The 22,530-nt window shown below is 38.6% G+C and overlaps 1 protein-coding gene across 1 annotated transcript in view; it reads right to left on the bottom strand.

Moving 5' to 3' along the window:
• The window catches only part of TOX3 (TOX high mobility group box family member 3), a 150,158-nt gene that overhangs the window by 5,463 nt on the left and 122,165 nt on the right, over nucleotides 1-22,530 (bottom strand). The window contains exons 5-7 of the mRNA XM_073659353.1: nucleotides 9,904-10,173; nucleotides 7,497-7,724; nucleotides 5,287-5,367 (exon numbers count right to left, since the gene is read on the bottom strand). Of these exons, the coding sequence (XP_073515454.1) occupies nucleotides 5,287-5,367; nucleotides 7,497-7,724; nucleotides 9,904-10,173 (579 nt within the window). The remainder of the gene's footprint in view (nucleotides 1-5,286; nucleotides 5,368-7,496; nucleotides 7,725-9,903; nucleotides 10,174-22,530) is intronic.

Genomic DNA, 22,530 nt, shown 5'->3' with positions numbered 1-22,530 from the left:
CACAACAAGCCAGATTGGGACCAGTCGGTCATCTGGTTCCATGGAAACTCTCGGAGAGGCCAGGGTGGGACCCTCGGGTCTCCTGGCCTTGTACTTCGATGGACTGTCTGCTTCCTAAGCTTGCCGCTACCATTTCTCTGGGGAGGCCCGCCAAAAGCGGGGGGCCACTGGTTGAGGTAGTTGACCCTGGAAGTCCCAAAGTCGCAGCAGTTTAATCCCAGGTGGCCAGCGGAAGGGTGAGACTGTGTAATGTTGTACCATCTTGGGTATTTCATGGGACTGTTCTATGTGTTTATTGTTCCTTTGGTGGTTCAATAAAGTATTGCCACACTGTTTTACCCTCACCCTGTGTTGTCTGAGTAGTGTTCTGCCCATGGAAGACCCCGGGTCTTCACAACAACCATTCTGGATGGCCAGGCCTTATTGTACTCCAGTTTAAGCGCCTCTCTCCACAATTAAAGCAAAGAAAATAACTCTGTTATTTAAAACAACCATATCAACACCCTAAAGGTTTTTTTTCAAGTTTCTGAAAGAAACATTATGAGCCAACGTTGGTCTTTTGAGTACTCATTAGGCAGTTTTGGGGCTGACAGAAAAGCGTTCCACTGTCTTTTAGATTTTGGAACACAAGCTAAGTTTGTGCATACGCAGCGGTGTCAGACATGTGCTGGTATATGTGCAATCCAGTGTCCCCTCCAATATAGATGTTGAATCTCCATACACAATGCTTATACGAGTGTGTGTATATATATATTAGATAGATATATTACATACGCACACATATATATATTATGTAGGTGTGTTTAGGAGTTGTTTTAGAGCTATATCTACAAAGGGAGCAACTACTATTATGGGCCAAAAAACGAACAAGCAGGCAGTTGCTAAAAGAGGTAACTACCTGCCTGTTGTACCCGACGCTGGCAGAGAGTGGTCACCAACTGCTGCTGCTGGTGATTTAGCTGCTCCATATCAACAGAGCAGCTCTTCTTCTTCTGGGCTGCTCTGTCAAAGGGGCATCATTGCCGAAGTCATGCTGATTGACAGTAGGCTTCTCGCAGTTAGACAGTGGAGAGCCGGCTGTCATTCAGCATGACGTAGGCAGTCTCACCCCATCAACAGAGCAGAGCAAAAGAGAAGCCACTGTTCTGTCAACATGACAAAAGGGGAAGTCACTGAATAGCCGCCAGGAGCAGTCTGTGACTGCTCTTTGCCGGTAGAGATCGGCAGCGGGCACTAAAGGCAAGTAGTTAGCAACTACCTGCCTGTTAGTTCTTAGGCACATTGTTAAAAGAAATAGTTCCACATAACCCCTTTAAAATGCCAATGGCATTGATGTCTTAAAAATAATAAAATCGGACATAAATTCTTTAGTGGTTTGCACCAAGACAGGGAGTGATGATGCTCCATTTTTAAATCACCAGTTCATCGGCCTGTGAAGCAATTAGGTAACTGCAACACTACACCATGAGATGCACATTCACCATTACAGTCACCTGACTACTGCAGCCAATCACTAGTCTCAGCACTTAAGTGATCATAGAACCAGAAACCATCACCTGCTGTCCTGATGCAGGCCATTGGAGAACCTGTGCTTGATCATTTGGGTTAGAGTAGTAGAGTATGTAGGATTTTATTATCAAGACAACTTTGCATCTAATTTAAATATTTAACATATGTTTAATAGTGTTGATTGATTCTATGATTAATTTTAAGAAAATGACAAAATATTTCCAAAGTAAATCTGGACAGTATGCATTAAAATGTTCAGTGCTACAGTAACTTAAAATGCAGCATAAATTACGCTTCACAATGGAAACAGTCAGATTGACCTGACAGGAGGTTTAGAGCAATTCAAGATTGACCATGATATATTATAATTAGTGTTGAGCGATACCTTCAGATATCGGGAAATATCGGATCGGATTGGATCGGACTGATACCCAAAAAATATCGGATATCACCGATTCCGATACCGGAAACCAATGCAAGTCAATGGGACACAAATATCAGAATGAAAATAAACCCTTTCTTTCCTTGTACAGTAGGTTTATTCTACATGAAGGAAAACAACTAAGAATAATGTAGAATGTATTACATGAAAAGCCGGCAATTCAGCAGCGGCATACACCGGTACCCAACAATTTAGAACAGAAAGAATAGAGCATCACACATAGATTAGATAGATAGAAACATGTCAGTCACATATATAAGAAGTACAGTGATAGTGTTGATTACTGTACTTGTCATTTAGTGTTAAAATAAAGGATTTATTAAGAAAAAAAATTGGCGTGGGGTTCCCCGTAATTTTAGTCTCTGGCGGAGGTTAAGCAGACAGCTGGGGCAGATGTTTGAAGCCTGGGAAGGGGGTAATACCCACGGAGCTTCCCAGGCTACTAATATCAGCCCCCAGCTGAATACCTAGTCATTACTAGCTATTAAAATGGGGGACCCCAAAAAAAAAATGACGTGGGGTCCCCCCTATTTTAATAGCTAGCAAAGGCTAGGCAGACAGCTGGGGGCTGATATTAATATCCCAGGAAGGGTGCCATGAATATTGTCCCTCTCCCAGGCTAGAAACACCAGCCGTCAGCAGTCCCAGAAATGGCGCATCCATAGGATGGCACTTAGCCTCGCTCTTCCCACTGCCCTGTAGCGGTGGCAGTGGGGTAATAGGGCTGAGGTTGATGTCAGCTTATAATGCCAGCTGACATCAAGCCCAGGTTAGTAATGGAGAGACGTCTATAAGACACCCCCATTACTAACCCCATGGTCAAAGTTAAAAAAAAACACAAACACCCAGAATAAAGTCGTTTAATTGAAATAAACACACAATTCTTTAATGTTCTAAATTAAACCATACTTACCATCACGCCCATTCCAGCTGAAGCCAACAATCTCCTGCAATAAAAGTAAAATAATAAACCAACATCATCCTTACCTTTCTATGGTTCCCAGGACAGCTCTAGCTCTGCTACATTGACATGACAGGCTGGATCGCAGCCGAAAGCTGCCATCCAGCTTGCCATGCCACAGACACTGAGAAGCGCAGGCATGCTTGCGCTCCTCAGTTTCTGGCTGTGACGGCATCCAGATGAGCCCAGATCATGTCCAAAGAACTCAGCTCACCTCATGCACGTCACTGACAGCATGGGAGAATTCTCCTGCGCTCACGGCAAGCGCAAGAGCAGGAGAATTTTCCCACGCTGTCAGTGACGTACATGAGGTGAGCTGAGTTCATTGGACATGATCTCGGCTCATCGGGATGCTGTCACAGCCAGACACTGAGGAGCGCAAGCATGCCTGCGCTTCTCAGTGTCTGTGGCATGGCAAGCTGGATGGCAGCTTTCGGCTGCGATCCAGCCTGTCATGTCAATGTAGAAGAGCTAGAGCCATCCTGGGAACCATGGAAAGGTAAGGATGAGGTTGGTTTATTATTTTATTTTTATTGCAGGAGATTGTTGGCTTCAGCTGGAATGGGCGTCATGGTAAGTATGGTTTAATTTAGAACAATAAAGAATTGTGTGTTTATTTCAATTGAACGACTTTATTCTGGGTGTTGTGTTTTTTTTTTTAACTTGACTATGGGGTTAGTAATGGGGGTGTCTTATAGATGCCTCTCCATTACTAACCTGGGCTTGATGTCAGCTGGCATTATAAGCTGACATCAACCCTAGCCCTATTACCCCACTGCCACCGCTACAGGGCAGTGGGAAGAGCGAGGCTAAGTGCCAGAATTGGCGCATCCTATGGATGCGCCATTTCTGGAGCGGCTGACGGCTGGTGTTTCTAGCCTGGGAGGGGGCCAATATTCATGGCACCCTTCCTGGTCTATTAATATCAGCTCCCAGCTGTCTGCCTAGCCTTTGCTAGCTATAAAAATAGGGGGGACCCCACGACATTTTTTTGGGGATCCCCCATTTTAATAGCTAGTAAAGGCTAGGTATTCAGCTGGGGGCTGATATTGGTAGCCTGGGAAGCTCCGTGGGTATTACCCCCTTCCCAGGCTTCAACCATCTTCCCCAGCTGTCTGCTTAACCTCCGCTAGTGACTAAAATTATGGGGAACCCCACGCCAATTTTTCTTTTAATAAATCCTTTATTTTAACACTAAATGACAAGTACAGTAATCAACACTATCACTATACTTATTATATTTGTGACTGACATGTTTCTTTCTATCTAATCTATGTGTGATGCTCTATTCTTTCTATTATAAATTGTCGGATACCGGTGTATGCCGCTGCTGAATTGCCGGCTTTTCATGTAATACATTCTACATTATTCTTAGCCATCCAGCTTGTCATCCTTCAGAGACACTGCAGAGCGCAGGCATTATGGGAACTTCCGATTCCGGTATTTGATATTCTAAAAGTATCGGAACTCAGTATCGGAACTCCGATAATGCGAATATCGGTCGATACCCGATATTTCAGTATCAGAATGCTCAACACTAATTATAATACAGAACACCATTTTTATCCATCACTTATACAAGCATAACTCCACACTTAGCAAGTGGAATCACAACATATAAACTTGACATTATCCCTTGACCACTATGGCTGCAATGCACACTTGAAATCCCAGGTCAAAATCTGCAACAGGCTACAAAGACCTCAAACTAAAACCATAATATATGAATTGTAGCAAAGTCAGGTAGGACTGGGTTAAATCCTAGCACGGCATGTCTTAATTAGATGCACCTGGCTAGCTTTGACTAAGTATCAGGAAATGGGCTCACCTTCTGTCAGTCTGCTGGACATTGAGCAGAGTGGGGTGTGTTGAAGCTGGTGAATGACCAGCCAAAAATGTGAGCTGTAGATGGGAGAGAGACAACCCGGAGTCTCTCTCTGAATGTAGACTGCAAAAGTCAGCTAGGAAAGCTGAGCAGTCTGTGTACTGGAGCTGCAGAGTAATGTGTGGAAACTGCAGCCTGTTCAGTGTGTAATGTTCATTGAGTTGAAGACTTCTGTTTGGAGCTTAGGCAGAAGGGGATACCGAGACTGGTAGGACTGTACCTCTTCAGTGTGTAAAGTTTACTTCGGGAGAAAGGACTGTTGCCTGCTTGGGTGAGCCCACACTGATGTATAAGCGCCTACTGAATGAACGGTTTATTTTCTGTTATACCTTAGCGCCCAGAAGTTGTTTTGGTGTTGAATCTCTTGGAATTTTATGAAAGCAATAAAACTGCACATTTGGATCAAAAAGCATTGCCTGTGTGAACGCCTACTGCCTACCTGAGAGCGTTTATTCCTACAGCATATATACATTTTCAATCTCATTTTACCTTAGACACCAGACTTGCTCTGTAAGCCGCAAGAGCCTTTAAGTATTCCTTTTTGGCGGCTTCTGTTTTCCTCTTATACACCTGTAAGAGAACAGAAGATAGATCTTACAAGTTATAATAATTTTAACACCAAATAAATGTAATAAAATTGCAATCAGCAATATTTATTGACATTTTTTACTCAATGCCCAGCACAGATTGTGGCAAGTGTGTTGCACGGAAGAAGGGAAAAACAAGCCACAAGAACAAGCAAGCCACTTTGGCCTGACGAGGCTAACAAAATACCAGGCAAGATAAAAAAAATTACCCTGATTAAAAGAAACCCTAGCGATGACTCTGGATTATGAATAGTAGATCCATAGTTTTAGGAAAATATTTCTAACAATGTGAGGTACACAACAGTAGAGAGAAAAGTAGGACAGGTTGATATTTTTTCACCCCTCCTTCTTAAAAAGAGATTAATATGCAGAACAACATATGGCTTCATTGAATATGCATGTTAATAAGGAAATTGCATGCATTAAAAAAATAAATATGCACAAAATTGTCCAAAATTGTAAAACCTCTTAGCAGATTTTAATAATCAGCAATACAATTAATACATAATTTTACATTATTACTATAAGTTACAATTTGCTATATTTATGATTTATACAATTATAGAATTGCTCATTAGAAATCAGCCAGGCAAGAACCAAACTAGAGCAACCCTTTGATAATTCACCAAGTTCTCTGAATGGCTGTGATTATGCCTTTCATGACTTCCTGCCTGCAGAAGTCTGGCCTTTTCGGAATATTTTTTTGTGCCATTCAACAAAGGCCCAGTTGTTGCACACAAACTACAAATAGGCTTGATTAATCACCATCATTAAATCATAACAGGGTAAAGTCTAGTAAAGAGCAGATGTCTTAGAAACTTGCACACAATGCCTTCATGTTACATTAACAGACTGCAAATAATAATTAAAAAAGCACCATACATTTTTATTGCAAAGCACTTTAATTTCTAAACTTCTGGTAGCAACATTCATTGCTCTGAGAATGAATATATTTATCAATTTATGGATATTAATTATAAAATGTAGTACCAACACATTCTGTAGACGTTCACAGAGGAACCAGAGTCAAACTATGGGCAGGTGCAGTCGATCGTATTTTCGGTTTGAGTGTGATCCGACAAAACATCGACTTGTACTCAGACCAATGTTATCCTCTAGGGCTGTCCACGTTAAATTGTTTCCTCAGACATATTCTGTCTGAGGAAAAAAATCCCTGCATGCCGCGTTTGAGCCTGTATTTGGATCGCACTCAATGAGCCCTTGGAAACCATTGGACTATACTCGAATGTCATCTGAGTGAAGTCCGATTTCCAAACACTGGCACAATGGAGAATATGAAGGCAATTTTTTCTCCTTCTTCACCTCATCTGAGAGAACTGGAGTACATTATGATCACACTCTGATCAGAATGAGATTTGAACAATCGACTCTAATCTCTCGGATGAGAGAATTTACATTCATGTGACCCTAGCCTATGACAAATAATCATACCGTAACAAACAAACTCTAACTACTCTTAGCCATATATAAAATCTTGACCATTTGACAGATCATCTTTTAAGTCATACATAAACGGATTTTTTCCATGGCATGTAGCAAAAAATGTCATGCTAGGTCACAATTTTTCAGGTGTGTTCGGCAGAAACTAGACGTAAAATATGATGCGTCAATCCCGATTACTGCTGGTATTGTCCCTACAAATTATTGTCCATATGTTGAACAATCATCTTACTTTTTTGTATTGGTATACTAAGTTAAACTTTCCACCATATTAGTCATGCCATTCCTCTCTAGGTGATCTAAAGCTGGCCAAACAGGGTAAGGTTTAGCCTAGTAGTCATTGACCAAGAACCACACACTATATCCCCTCAATTGCTATCAACGCACACTATTTACTATAAATGGTGTAGTGAAGGGTCTTCTAAAATCCTTTGGGTTAAATATTACAGGGGGCGGCAAACAACTGTATTGGCTGTTAAGATCAAACATGACCAATCTGGCTTTCCTTGTCTGCAAACACCAAAAAATTCAGGTAATGAAAAATGCATATAGGCTAAAAAAATACATAAAATAGTAAAAGCATTCTCGACATCTTCATAGGAAATAAAAACTTTTTATGAATATGTACTATACAGAGTATGGGAAAATTACCTGTTTTTGCTCTTCGCCAAGACCGTCCCACATTGAAGCCACAATTTTTGATACTTCACCAAATGTTGCATTTGGGTTCTGACCTTTAATTGCAGCTTGTGTATCTCTAAAAAACAGAGCATATGCAGAGACAGGTTTCTGGGGTTCATTTGGATCTTTCTTTTTCTTCTTCTTTGGGGTCTTGGGCTTCTTTCCAGAATCAGGTGCAGCTCTTTTTTCTCCAATTATCTGAAAAAATTATACAGTGTGTATGTTAGCTTTATTTTAGAAATGAAAAAACACTTTGAAATTCAAATTCAAAAGTTTTGTCGACTTTTTCCCCAAAATTTGATTCACATAGTACTGAGTCGCCATGAATCTCAAGTACTCCTGAAAAAACATATATAACATTTTGAGGTCTCCTAGGACTGTATCCAACCCCTTTTAGTCTCCTTAAAGTCAACTACAGCCATAGTAATGTCAAACTGAATTCAACATATTTGTTTTGCGTAAATGGATGGCAACTATTCTTCATCGCTGTGTTATCAAACACTATCCATAATATTTATTTGCTGTTTTATGGCTTTCTCTCGATATTTCTGTTGGGAAGGTATAATGTCCTTTCACTATCCAGATTCACCTCAAAGAGGCTGCTGCATTCCCTGCCTCTGCTTTTATACAGTCTACAATAGTCCATCCTGATTGGCTGAACTATACAATGTGATGTGATTAGCTGTGAGGCATTATTGGGAATACCGCCCAACTGCACCCAATGTTATGTGAGCCTTGTCTGGCTGATGCACTATTCTGCAATGTGTAAAATGGTTGTGGCCATTGCAAACAAAATACAATTTAGTCAAATTAAATGAGAACAACAAATTTCCAAAAATTTACACAAATTTAAATCTCATCTAATTGATTCACTCATTTCTAATTCTTTAGCATTATTCATTTATTCTCCTCTTGTCAAAATTAGCTTAATTCTTCTCATAAAGAATATTTGTGAAAAAATAAAACTGTTATCAGACTAGCTCAGATAATCAACAATTATATTAAAAATAAACCAGCAGGGATTAGAATAAAATTGTTGTAGTATTTTGTTTTTTTCTTTGTTGTCTTTTAATTCATATTTCTGAATAATAAAATACTCTCAGCTGATGTTTTCGCAGCCTGAAATCTCTCGTGAATTGTTTTCTTGAAGGTGAATTGAAAATACATTCTGCTGAAATTTAAATTATTTATAAATCTGCTATTACCAAGAAGAAAAAGCAATTGGAGATTTAACATAAGAGCATTTCTCAGTATTTCCTTCCAAAAAAATTAAATTAAGTATGTGGCAACAGTATGTGTACATGCTTGTCAACAAAAGAAAATACACGTTAAGACTGAATGAGTAAATGTCTAATTACAGTGTAAACATGATTTACAGAGTTCTGCAGAGTGTGGAAATATTTGGTAAGAAATTAGCATATTTTTGCCTCTTTTTCAACTTAGGGAAAGTTAAGTAGACAGAGTAATATATTGTATGGAAATAGATTGTCTAGAAAATATGGTATAAAAATTTCTAAAAAAAAAAGTTGTGTAACTTTCTTAAATATTTGAATAAGAAACAGTCTGCCATTTTCCCAGGTACAAGCTGCTCTTATATGTGAACTCATGGATAAAAGTGAGGCTTTTTGGGGGGCGGGTGGAGAAAAAAGGAAACTTTTTTCCACCCTTTATTACTCAAGAGGCATGCCAAGGTAAGGAGGCTTATTCGCTGTGCAATGCTCCTCTGGGAAATTTAATATGCAAATTGCCTCTTCAGAGAGAAAGAGGACTTGAACTCTATAGTGCCACCTGTTGGAAGCACCCATCTTACAAGTCACACTTAACCCTTTCACGAGTCGTTCAATATGACTTAAGATAATAGCCAAATCAGAATCTCAATTTGCAGACACGGTGTTTTGGGCTATTGGCCCTCGTGAGTGCAAAGTATGAGAACTGATTTGGCTAGGTGAGAGGCTCTGGACTCAGAAACATTATCCCTTACTACTCAGTTCAGAGCCTCTCACCTAGCCAAATCAGTTCTCATACTTTCCACTGACGAGGGCCAACAGCCCAAAACACCGTGATTGCAAATTGAGATTCTGATTTGGCTGTTATCCTATGTCACATTGCAAGACTTGTTAAAGGGTTGATTGTGACTTGTAGGTTTGATGCTTCCAGTAGGTAGCGCTATAGAGTTTAAGTCCTCTTTCTCTCTGAAGAGGCAATTTGCATACTCAAGAGGAACATTTTTCACTTTGGATGGAAATTCACTTATTCAAAATTTTAAGTAATATTTGTAATATAAGGGAAACAAGTCAACTATCAATTGTACTAAATACCAATTATATTATTACTGCAATAACATTAAACCAGATTGAATCTACAATGTTATACGCACCCTGTTTGTTTCATCGGCATCCTCATCATTTACTGAGCTGGAAGGGGATGGTGTGGCTGACTTGCTTGCTGGAGGTGAAGGTGATGTATGGGTAATAGGAGCAGTCCCAATATTGAGTCCTAACTGAGCACTGAGTTGAGATTGGTTTATGGTGGTAAGTTGACTTTGAGACATTATTCCTGCCCGTGCCACATCTGACATGTGTACCAGCGACCTCATAATTAATGAGGGGTCCTGACGATACTGGGCCATCTGAGTCTGTCTTTGATCCTAGTGAAAAAAAGAAAAATTATTAAATTAGATGTGGGACTTCATAAAAAAATGATGATAGTCATGTTATTATCCCAAAACTTCCCAATTCTAATATCAAATGAGTCCCCATCATTTATGTTCACAACAATAGATGTACAGAATAGATATATAGGTAGAAAATATTCAGCATTATTTTCTGGCAAGTGTACCTTAACCCCTTCATAATAACTTTTGGCGAACATGTATGTGAAAAGTCGTGTCTCTGCCTTTGATGCTGGTCGAGCCCACATCTTTCCCGATAGGCCCGCGTGGCCACTACTTAAATAAAAAAAATATATATATATAGGCATGTTTGGTATCTACGTACTCATACTGACCTAGAGACTCATATTGCCAGGTCAGTTTTACGATATAGTGAACATAGTAAATACAAAACCCAAAAAATAAATTGCACTTTTTTGGCAATTTCAATACACTAGAAAGTGGAGAAAAAGTGTATCACATGATAAAATAAATGATGTCATTCAAAAGAACAACTTCTCTCACAAAAAAATAAAGCCCTCATACGGGGCTTAAAATAAAACTGTTACGGCTCTTGGAACAAAAAGGAGGAAAAAAACAAAAATGAAAAAATGCGAAATCGGCCGGGGGTGAAGGGTTTAAGATTACTAGGGGAAATAAATTTCAGGGTCAACCCCTTCATCTATGTAAAATATGGGCATGTTGTTAATGCACATTAAGGATATATCATCAGCAAAATTTAGGATATAATTGGTGAATTAACTCATAGGAGCCTAGAGGCAAATGGTTGACTTCCAAAAGCTAGATTTATGTTGGATTTTTGGAAAACAATATTTTAATACAGATAGGACCCAATTAAAGATCCTCTATTGAATTAAGCAGATACTGCTGATTAGAATTTCACAGGATCACATGCAAAATAACGAGGATAAGATGGAATTGGAAATATTTCCACTTAGGTTACACAATTTGGAGCAAGCTTTTGTTAATACATGAACAATATTATAAATGGCAATTTACTGCCAGAAGTCTTGTTAAATTCCATTTTCTAAAAATCTTCCAACAATCAAAAACATCTGTTCTTAGTAATTCTAAGTAGTTAGAATGAAAGTATCTAAAAATATGTTTCATAATTCTCTAGCAGTTAAGATCTTGTTTATACTGTGCAAAAGACAGTGGTAAGAATAAGAAAAATATGGATTTCATGTAAGAGCTGTATGTTTTTCACAAGTTTCAAACTCTTTTTGACTTTGAAAGCCAAAGAAATTTAAAGGTAACCTGTCACTCCAACCAGTCAGATGCTACTGTGAGAGATGAAACTCGTCCATTGCCACCCCGGCCGGCTTCTTCTGACTCTGCCATAATTGTTGACAGTCTCTCCAATGCAAGTACATAGGGAGAGACACAGGCTCATTCTTTGAGTCAAATGATCTTTTGGTCCATACAAAAGATCATCGCTCTTGGCAATGCAGCGTCTTGTTTATAGGCTGCCGAGAGCAATAGTAGCCTAATCACAATGAATGATCTATTACAGATCATTACATGTGCATCTGAGGCACAGTCTACCTATTGAAAGAGACTATTAAAAGGGACTGTCAGCACAGAATGATTGTTCAAACCAAATATAGGAGCTCAATGCACCATGGCATGGCCAAAAAATTAAGTACACCTTCATACTCGCTTGTTTTCGATCTATCTCAACCCTTCTCTCGCTCTATGAAGTCAATGCTGTCAATCAAAGAAAGGGAGGGCCAAGATAGAGGGAAAACAAGCAGGTGGGAACATGTACTTAAATGTTTCGCCCCACCATGATGCACCGAGCAGCTGTAGTTGGTTTCAACAGTCATTCTGTGCTGAGAGTCCCTTAAAGGCAAACAAGTAGCTAATCTGTGGTCATTTAATGTGACTATTTGGCAATTTATAGGACCGAGTGTTCGGTCACTCAGAATAAGAGGTTTTCGTAGTAGCTTTCCTATTAAGGATCCAGAATCAAGGATATACCCTTAATTATTCAGAATTTGAGAATAATAATTAAAACATACAAATGTGACAATACTTCAAAATATGCATCTCGTGATACAGAGAAGTTCCATTTTCTGATTGGTAATTAATAAATAAAACCTTACTCATTATGTGTCTGACTGCGCTAAAAGCATTTAAATTATGGGACTAAAATTTTTTAACAGTATATCGTCTCTTACAAAATAATGGCATTACAGGCGGATTGCTACATACTTGTGAGATAAAGCTAGAAGTGCTAGCCTTTAAGTTTCTGCATATGTATAACTTCATATAAATTAGATTTCTAACTGTTACAATTCTTCAAATTGTTTTGTAGAGTCTGGAATTTTTTTCATTAATTAGAAAATGCCTTATTTATTTTTCTTCTTTCTTTACATAATGCCTTACATTTCTAGTACCGATCATGAGAGAAACAAAGCAAACAAAAAACACATTGTAGAATTTCCTAGAAAATGGCTTGCTCTTAATGAGAGTACAAACACTCTTCACAACACTGCGATTTACATGCTAAACTAGAAGATGAATTACAGCAGGAACTGAGAAATTAGATCCGCCATGTGTTAATTTACTTGGCTCAACTAAATTTAAAAGTCAAAGCCATAAATTGACTTGACGTAAAATAAAATGTCACTAGTATAAGAACTTAACTGGCGGTAATAAAATGCCCATTTTCCCAACATGCTCTGTAATGAGTGCTGAGAGAATGGCATCAACGGATTTTCACTTTTCTAATTCGAAGTGCTATTATGCATATTTTTTTAATCAAATTTATCAATGACAGACCTTTTTTTTACTAAAAAAATTAAAGTAAGAATACATATTTGAGTTACAAAAATCATTAAAAAACACTTAAAGGGCAAGTCTGTGAACCACTAGAGTAGGGGTCCCCAACCTGTGGCTCAGGAACCACACGCGGCTCGCAAAACTATGTTGCGTGGCTTGAGGCTACCTGCCAGCTTGGTGCATTAGCACCAGGTTTAGCAAACAACAATGTAGAAAAGATCTCCAGATGGTGATTTTTGTGAGTATACCTGCACAGAAGAGTAGATATGGATGCATGTACACTGGTGTATACTAATATAGTAAACTGGAGATAGGATGATACTGCCAGAGCATGTTGTGGTCATGGGATCAAATTCTATTGTCAGTGTGACAAAGTCATCAATGGTCAAGTCATAATAATAATAATTTTTATTTATATAGCGCCAACATATTCCGCAGCACTTTACAATTAAGCGGGGACATGTACAGACAATAAATTCAATACAAGGAAAGACCGTGTAAACAGTTACATTACGAGTGAGGTCCCTGCTCACAAGCTTACATTCTACAAGGAAATGGGGGGACACAATAGGTGAAAAGTGCTTGTTATTTCAGGTCTGGCAATTATAATAAATAGGGATTTTCATATAAAGCTGTATGATCCGGTCATCAGCCAGTATGTTTAAGTACAGTACTCAAATATCGAGTGCAGTTATTGCGTGCATGGACGGTGTGGAGACTGATGAATAGTAGGGTGCAGATTCTGAATAATATTTAGAAGGAGGGAACAGGGGAAAGTTAATTTACTGAGTAGTTAAGGTGGTAGGCTTGTTTAAAGAGATGGGTTTTTAAAGCACGCTTGAAGACATGGGGGCTAGGCATCAGTCTGATTGCCTGGGGTAGTGCATTCCAGAGAACTGGCGCAGCACAAGAGAAGTCTTGGAGATAGAGGTGCGAGGTTTGGATTACGGGGGATGTTAGTCATAGGTCATTTGTAGAATGGAGGGCATGTGTAGGGCGATAGGCAGAGATGAGCGAGGAGATATAAGGCGGTGCAGAACTGTGGAGAGCTTTGTGTGTGAGAGCGATGAGTTTATATTGGACCCTGTAGCAGATGGGCAACCAGTGTAAAGACTGGCACAAGATGAGGGCATCAGTGAAGCGGCTGGACAGAAATACGACCCTGGTTGCCGGATTCTGGAAGGATTGGAGAGGAGAAAGTTTGGTAAGAGGGAGACCAATCAGAAGAGAGTTGCAGTAGTCCAGTTGAGAATGAATAAGGGCGACAGTCAGAGTTTTAGCAGTTTCAAAGGTGAGAAAAGGTCGGATTCTGGAGATGTTTTAAAGATGCAGGTGAAAAGAGCGAGTGAATGATCGGATATGGGGAGTAAAGGAAAGGTTAGTGTCGAATATGACCCCTAGGCAGCGGGCATGCTGCTTGGGAGTTATGGTTGAACCCTCCAAGGTAATTTCGATGTTAGGTAGAGTTAGGTTAGTAGAGGGGAGAAACAGAAGAAGTCCAGTTTTAGAGAGATTCAGTTACAATAGAGGGAGGACATGATGTTAGAGACAGCGTACAGACAATCCTTGGTATTTTGTATTAGGGTAGGGGTTATGCCAGATGAAGAGGTGTATAGTTGGGTGTCGTCAGCATAGAGATGATACTGGAACCCAAATCTGCTGATTGCTTGTCATGGACAAAAGTCTCAAAGATCACTGGATTTTATTTTATCACACAACTCAAAGCGCTGCAGAATATGATAGAGTTATACAAGTAAAATACATAAATAAAGGTATCATGATAATATGTGCAATTACTTTCTACTTTAAGTTCAATGTCTCCACCTGACTAAGCTGAATTATGTGAAACGCGCGTCACGGTGCCTGTGTATCCACTTCTGACCTCCCTTTGGCTATATTTATCTACCATGTATCAAGGTATATATTGCATTTAAAGATTGCATCCCAATCTCTCTTAGAACATATATCTCAATGTGGACTGATACCATTATAAACTAAAGAGTTTGTCTTGGTGGCTTTCATCTTTCTATGACTACACTGTGATTGAATTTGCATTTTATGTGCATTGTGCATATTATGTCAGAGAAGATATTCTCTTTGTTTATAATATCATTGTGTAGATTAGTGTTTATTTGTATGCACTTTACCCACTATATATGCTTTATATAACTACTATTGACAATTAGGAGTATAGTTTTGGGGGACCTGTGTTTGCCTCTCTTTATAAGGATTAATTGATCCTCATTGTGGATTTAATCTCTGTTTCTCTCCCTATATATGTTTTTTAATCGTTCCTGTCCCTACTATATATCGTATATATTTATGTATTAATGTAATTTTCATCAATAAACTTTTTTCAATCTTTTCATAAGCCCCCTCAGGTGTTCTTTTTTCGAATGATTTATTATTAGCATTGCAGTTATTTGTTTATTACTCAAAAATCAGTTTTCGGTTGAGACATCCATATTTATAGGGGGATATTTTTACTAATTGGTGGAGAATTTTGTAGGCTGGCATTTAATTTCAATGTGTTCACCTCAACAAGACAAAGTTAAGTATCGTAAGAGTGACCAGATTGCCATCCCTTTGACTAGTGCCATAGTGGATGGCTATACTGTGCTAAATGGAATCTGGCACCAGGTTTTCCATCTAATCTGAGAGCAGCTTGATGCAGAGACAGAGACCCAGATTACAGTTGTTACTTATGGGTATGCTGAAGTTTTGATAAAAGTTTTATTAGCAGAAGAATATCTTTAGTGGACTAGTAAACCTGCTTCCATGTAGTATACCATATTCATGAGCTCTGTATAACCCCGCCCCCTCAACTGATTGGAAACTTTCTGCCTATGCTCAGTTTCCAAATAAAGCAGTCAGTGGTGTGGTCGAAGTTATAGAGAGCTCAGTATTCATGGAACTGGTAGATCTACAGCAGATAAAACAGTAATTTTATCAAAATGGCAGCAAGCAGCCAAATAAGTGACCCAGCTTTGGTATCAGGGTCTCTATCCCTACATCATACTGCTCTCAGGTGGGGCAACAAAAACTTAGTGAAAGATTTCCTATAATGTTATTCAATTAAAACAGGGTAGCCTATCTTACCAACAAATATTTTGTCATACTCAGTGAAGTTTATGGGCTATAGACCTAGGCTTTGGCCAACTGTGTACATTTTCATACTCGAATAAAAAGTTTAATTGTCAATAAAAAGAAAATTGTGGCTAGTAAAATATCATTCTGTAGGTATACATATAAGATTTCTTAGTAGCTTGGGTATAAAAGGACAAAAAAGGACAAAGGACAGACTGATTTTGATAATACGGGAATGCCAGTAAGAACAGTTCATGGAAAAGTTCTGGAGTGGAAACATATAAAAAAAAGGCTTAAAAAATTAGTATCTGGTGGCAATGAAATTATGAAGACAAGGAACCACAATACTTGAATATTATAATACTTAAATAATATAAACTAAGAGCCCTATCTCATTTTATTGTAGTTTTTTCATTCACTCTTGTACATGTTAAGTCTTGCTGTTTATTTCCCTGCTGTATAATAAAGCTAATGCTTGCGTTACATAGGCAATTAGAGATTGCAAAAGCCGAATTGCGAATGTTGATCTTCACTATATCATTTCTTAAATTCCATCCTAAACAATTTTCCTTTCTCCTCTCCTTTGTTCTTATTCTGTTTCATAGCTATTTAGCACCACTGCTGTAAATCTTTGAAGGTGTGTAATTGTATTGCATGTAATTTCAACAACATCTATCAATCTCAGCTTGAAATAACAAAAAACCTTTGGCTGCTTGCTGATGATAATCCAAATCTTCTGCTAAAAGAAAGCCAGAAACAAAAGAGGCAAACCTCACATAAGATGAATGATTATGGCCTTCAAAATTCTAGTTGTACTCTGGCTGTTAACCAAAGTAATAAACATCTTCATAAAAATAATAAGTGCTTGTTTTAATAGAATGTTCCACGCATTAAACACATTAATGACCCATGAAATAACTGTTTTATCTGCAACACATTAGGCAACATTGCCCCAACATTGTATTAATTGAAAATGTGCTCATGTTAGCTAAATATAAGGTCATAAAGAGTGGAGACAAAAATATAAGTAAAAGCCTAAAATGCTCTGTAAATACTGTCAAAAAAAGGTGTTCAAAATTACTAATTTTTCAATTTTCTCTTATTTTTTAATAGGACATAGCAATAAATGTATAACCTCTTTTTTCACTTGAAAAAATGATATAATCAAGAACGATGATAAAAAATAATACTATTCTAAACAATAGTAAAATTCCCAAGATAATTCCTCCCTTAATTTCATTCTTTCTTTGGATTCTTTTTTGTATTTATTACATCCAACACTAAGAAATATATAAAGAAAACCTCTTTTCTTCCACCATGTTTGGCTTTAAGGCAAACCATCTACACCGCTTATATAGTCGAACAAAGAGATTGCTAGCTCCACCTCCTTAAGTAAGCTCTGCCTCCTCAAGGTGAAAATGGAACAAATCTGAGAGATTTTTAAAAAAAATTTTTTAGGAATATGCAAAAAATAAACTTCATACAGACAAATAATAGGGGCAAGATCATATACCCTTACAAATCCATGGACGCCATGATGAAACCTCATAGACACTACTAGGTCAATTGGTTCTTCTAGAGGTTGCACTCAGTTCACACTCATTCCAATTAACTCGCATGTATGACAGACTTAACAAAGGAAAATATCACATATTAATGTGTCACACAAAATTACTCATTTCATAAAATGACAGAATTATTTTGCTCATCTCCATGTGTGAAGATTCCTTTGGTGGAGTCAGAATCTGTGAAAGTCAGGCAGAGGGCTAATTACTTTAATGAGACATTAAAATCCAGTCATGATTAGGATGTGCTAATGACAGCCTTTCGTTTTACTCAACCTGAATAGATAATTGTAATAGCTCAACATTGGACTTTAACCCTTGTACATGCTGTTTACTGATATACATGTAGATAATGCATAAGGCAACAGCTGCTCTTTATTAGATAGCTGGGGAATGTGATGTGTCCAAGTCTAGCCTGAAAATGTATTTTATTCCAAGGTTTAGAAACAAATATTTTATGATGTGTGGCAAATGGATTTAATAGGGTCTCCAAGCTTATAATAAAAAATGTTGTTTGTTTATTTTTATTTTCTGTCCTGCCCTTCTGTCGGTCGGTGCCCACTGGCTGGTCCTCAGGGCTGCCTTTTCTTTTCACTGCTTCAAGCCACATCTCCCAACCTGTTCACTCTAGTCCAGGATTTCGGGCAACAACCAGGAGGTCACTGCACATTGAACATTGTGATGTCACGGATGTGCGATGCGTAGTGACTTCTAAGGCCTGGTCGAAGTTCCAGCTTAGACTGTACAAGCTGGAGCTAAGACAACAGAAATAAGAGGTCCTAAGATCCGAACAGTGGGCAACGAGTGGTGCTGCCCACCGTCCGCTGCTCTTCTTTCCATTGTCGCATCTTCGACTTGTTCACTTGAGGCCGGGACTTCCAGCCTCGACCAGGCCTCAAAGGACATAGCACGTTACATATGGTTGTGATGTAACGACATGCAATGCACATTGACCTGAGATGCATGGCTGTAGTTGGAAGTCCTGGTGTGCAGTGAACAGGCCGCACAATGCAGCCCGCAATGAGGAAAAGAAGAGGTGGCTCTGAGGACTGGACAATGGGTGACAAGTAGTGAAGAGACCAGACAGGAAAGTTTTTTATTTTTTTATAACTTTTGCAGGCCATCTGTGCTTCAGCATAATGGTGAGCAGCTGCCCGCCCTTTTGCTGAGTTTGCGCAAAGCAAATTTTCAGCCATGCTCCTCGTTCCCCCCCAAAAAAATTGAAATTACTAAAAAAATTGTTTGATATATAAAAATTGTTGCGCAATGCAGAACAAATTTTAAAGATATATTTCAATGATCCTTTGTGGTTATAAAAACTTACAAAAAGTGAAAAAAAACACATTTCCCTTATTTTACCACCATTCTCAGTAACTATCGGCAAAAAAATAGTAGAGAGTATGAAAACTGCATTAAAAAATAGGGACCATACATCATGAAATAAAGATGTAATAATCATTAGGATATCTGAATGAGAAAATTTTTACAACTCTTTAAAAAAAAATGTAAAAAGCAAAAAAACAAACTAAAAAAAAAACACATATCTCACCGCTTACCTGTCCAGCCCTTCTGCAGCTCGTTGCCCACTGGTCAATCCTCAGAGCTGCCTTTTCTTTTCACCGCCACATCTAGCTTTTTCACTCTACGCCAGGATTTATGGCCATAACAAGGTCTCAGAGGTCACTGCACATTGCTTGTTGTGATGGATGTGCGATGCCCAGTGACTTTTGAGGGATGGTTGAAGTTCCAGCCTAGAATATACAGGATGGGTGAAAGAAGAGGCGGCTTTGAGGACTGGACGGTGTGTGACGATTAGTGAAGGCGCCAGACAGGTAACAAGGAGGTAAGTTTTTACGTTTGCTTTTTTAACTCTTCCAGCTGGCCGCCGTTATGCTAAATCCTCGCAAAGCGAATTTACAAAAATCTGTATTCTCAAAAATGCAGATTTTTTTTTGTAGATTTCAGTAGAAATCATATACATTTATTCATCTTTACAGCCTAAAGAAAAGAATGGCGCGGTTTCTGCAAAAAAAAGAATATGTTTTTAGCCCTTGACAATTTTATACACTGGGTATGTTGCAAGAAAGTATAAAAATTCCAATATTAAAAGGAAAAAGAGGAAGATGGTAACCAATAAGAAGATGGATGAGTAGAATCTCAAAAAAGATATTCACGAGAACTCCATGGAGAAGCCTGAAGACCTAAATACATGAAAGGACATTATTAATATGATCATAGAGTCAATAACAACTTAAAAATAGTGCCGGCAGCATTCTACCAAATGGCTTTTCGAAATGTTTTTTACTGTACAGTATCACCTATACAAATAGAAGATCATTACAAATGATTAACTAGACCCTTTAAGTATATAAGGACCCCAGGCTCTATATGAAGGCTGTGTTTGTGAGATAACATATGAAGGTAGTTCTATAGTCCTGATAAATTGGAGTACACAAAGAGCTCTTTAGGTCTTAATTTTTTATTTTTTTTTTTGCCTGAATGATCTTGTTTGTTAGTAACCTGCAGGGTACAAAACCAAAAAATAAATCTCGGTCAAACACTTATATGTTCAAATCAGTTAAAAACAAAAAAAAGATTGGCTGCACTCCAACATCAGTGAGAAACATCTTTACTCGCCCAGACTGACATTTCAGCCACTACTGGAGCCTTTTATTTGCAAATCTAGTACATTCTAGCACTCGATTAGGCTCTGTTAATACAAGGCAAATCATTATTAAAAGAAAATTAAATACCCTCTTTAAGCCAATACTCGCAAAATAAGGAGATCAAATATAATTCTATAATAGTGAAGGACATGGGATGACAAGAAAATTTAAGTTTTACCCCTACCTCTATCCCACTATGATTGTTTTCCTTGTTGAGTGCATATGTGCAAGAATCTGCAAAAACACCTGTGCACGCCCTCATCATATCACGCCTTGACTACTGCAACCTCCTGCTCTGTGGCCTCCCTTCTAACAGTCTCGCATCCCTCCAATCTATCCGCAACTATGCTGCCCGACTAATCCACCAATCCCGTTGCTATTCCCCGGCCTCTCCTATCAATCCCTTCACTGGCTCCCCATTGCCCTGAGACTCCAGTTCAAAACCCTAACCTTGGCATACAAAGCCATCCACAACCTGTCTCCTCCATACATGTGACCTAGTCTCCCAGTACTTACCTGCACGCAACCTCCGTTCCTCACAAGATCTCCTTCTCTACTCCCCTCTTATCTCCTCTTCTCAGAATTGCATAAAAGATTTCTCCAGAGCATCCCCCCTACTCTGGAACTCTATACCACAACATATCAGACTCTTGCCTGCCGTGGAGACCTTCAAGAGGAACCTGAAGACTCAACTCTTCCGACAAGCCTACAATCTACAGTAACCATCGCTTCACCATACCACTGCATGACCAACTCTACCCTCACCTACTGTATTCTCTCCCATCCCTTGTAGACTGTGAGCCCTCGCAGGCAGGGTCCTCTCTCCTCCTGTACAAGTTGGTGACTTGTACTTGTTGTTTACTATTTATACCCCTTTTCACGTGTAAAGCTCCATAGAGTAAATGGCGCTATAATAATAATAATAAGTGAGCATATAAATGGGAAGGAGAGATTAATAGTAGGGAAAGATTAGCTCTTGTGGAACAGAACGGATCATGCGTGGTGGCTGTACGGCTGTACATACAGTCATGGCCGAAAGTGTTGGTACCCTTGAAAATGTTCCAAAAAAATAAGTATTGCTCCCAGAAAATCATTGCAATTACACATGTTTTGTTATAAACATGTCTATTTCATTTGTGTGTATTGGAACAACACAAAAACAGAGAAAAAAAAGGAGAATTGTATATTCTCACACAAAGCCCCCAAAATAGGCCAGACAAAATTGTTGACACCTTTCCAAATTGAGGGTAAACAACTTTGCTCCAAGCATGTAATGCTCACTCAAACTCACCTGTGGCAAGTAACAGGTGTGGGCAATATGAAAATCACACCTGAAACCAGATAAAAAGGGGAGAAGTTGACTCAATCTTTGCATTGTGTGTCTGTATGTGCCACACTAATCATGGAGAACAGAAAGAGGAGAAGAGAACTGTCTGAGGACTTGAGAAATAAAATTGTTGAAACATACGAACAATCTCAAGATTACAAGTCCATCTCCAGAGATCTTGATGCTCCATTATCCACGGTGCGCAACATAATCAAGAAGTTTACAACTCATGGCACTGTAGCTAATCTCTCTGGACGTGGATGGCAGAGAAATATTGTTGAAAGATTGTAACGCAGGATAGTCCAGATAGTAGATAGGCAGCCCTAATCTAGTTATAAAGAAATTCAAGCTGTCCTGCAATCTCAGGGTGCTTCAGTGTCAGCGCGAATTATCTGTCGACATTTGAACGAAATGAAACGCTATGGCAAAAGGATGTGCAGCCAAATATTAAGTTGAGGGTGCCAACAATTTTGTCTTGACCATTTTAGGGGTTTTGTGTGAAATTATGTCCAATTTGCCTTTTTTTCTATTTTTGTGTTGTTCTAATACAAGCAAAAGAAATAAACATGTGTATAACAAAACGTGTAATTGCAATATTTTCTGGGAGAAATAATTCATTTTCTGGAAGAATTTCAAGGGCGCTAATTCTTTTGGCCATTACTGTATACCCTTCATTTTATCCTTTCCCATCCCTTAGTTGCATTTGATGGACATGTGTCTTTGTTCAGCATTATAAAATATTTAACTTTGTAAATACCTTCTTTATTAAAATGGCATGACTGTGTTCTAAACTGTTTAAAAAGAACCTGTCATCTGATTCACGCAGCCCAAACTGAAGGCATATAAATCAGAGCCTAGCTGTACAAATCCAAATTGGGTATATTTTCTCACAAATGCTCTAGCA

This window comes from Phyllobates terribilis, unplaced genomic scaffold (assembly GCF_046119375.1).
Source record: "Phyllobates terribilis strain yellow unplaced genomic scaffold, ASM4611937v1 Scaffold_13__5_contigs__length_258822181, whole genome shotgun sequence".
Classification (NCBI taxonomy): Eukaryota; Metazoa; Chordata; class Amphibia; order Anura; family Dendrobatidae; genus Phyllobates; species Phyllobates terribilis.
Note: the sequence above shows the minus strand (reverse complement) of the source record. Positions and strands in the feature narration are given on the sequence as shown.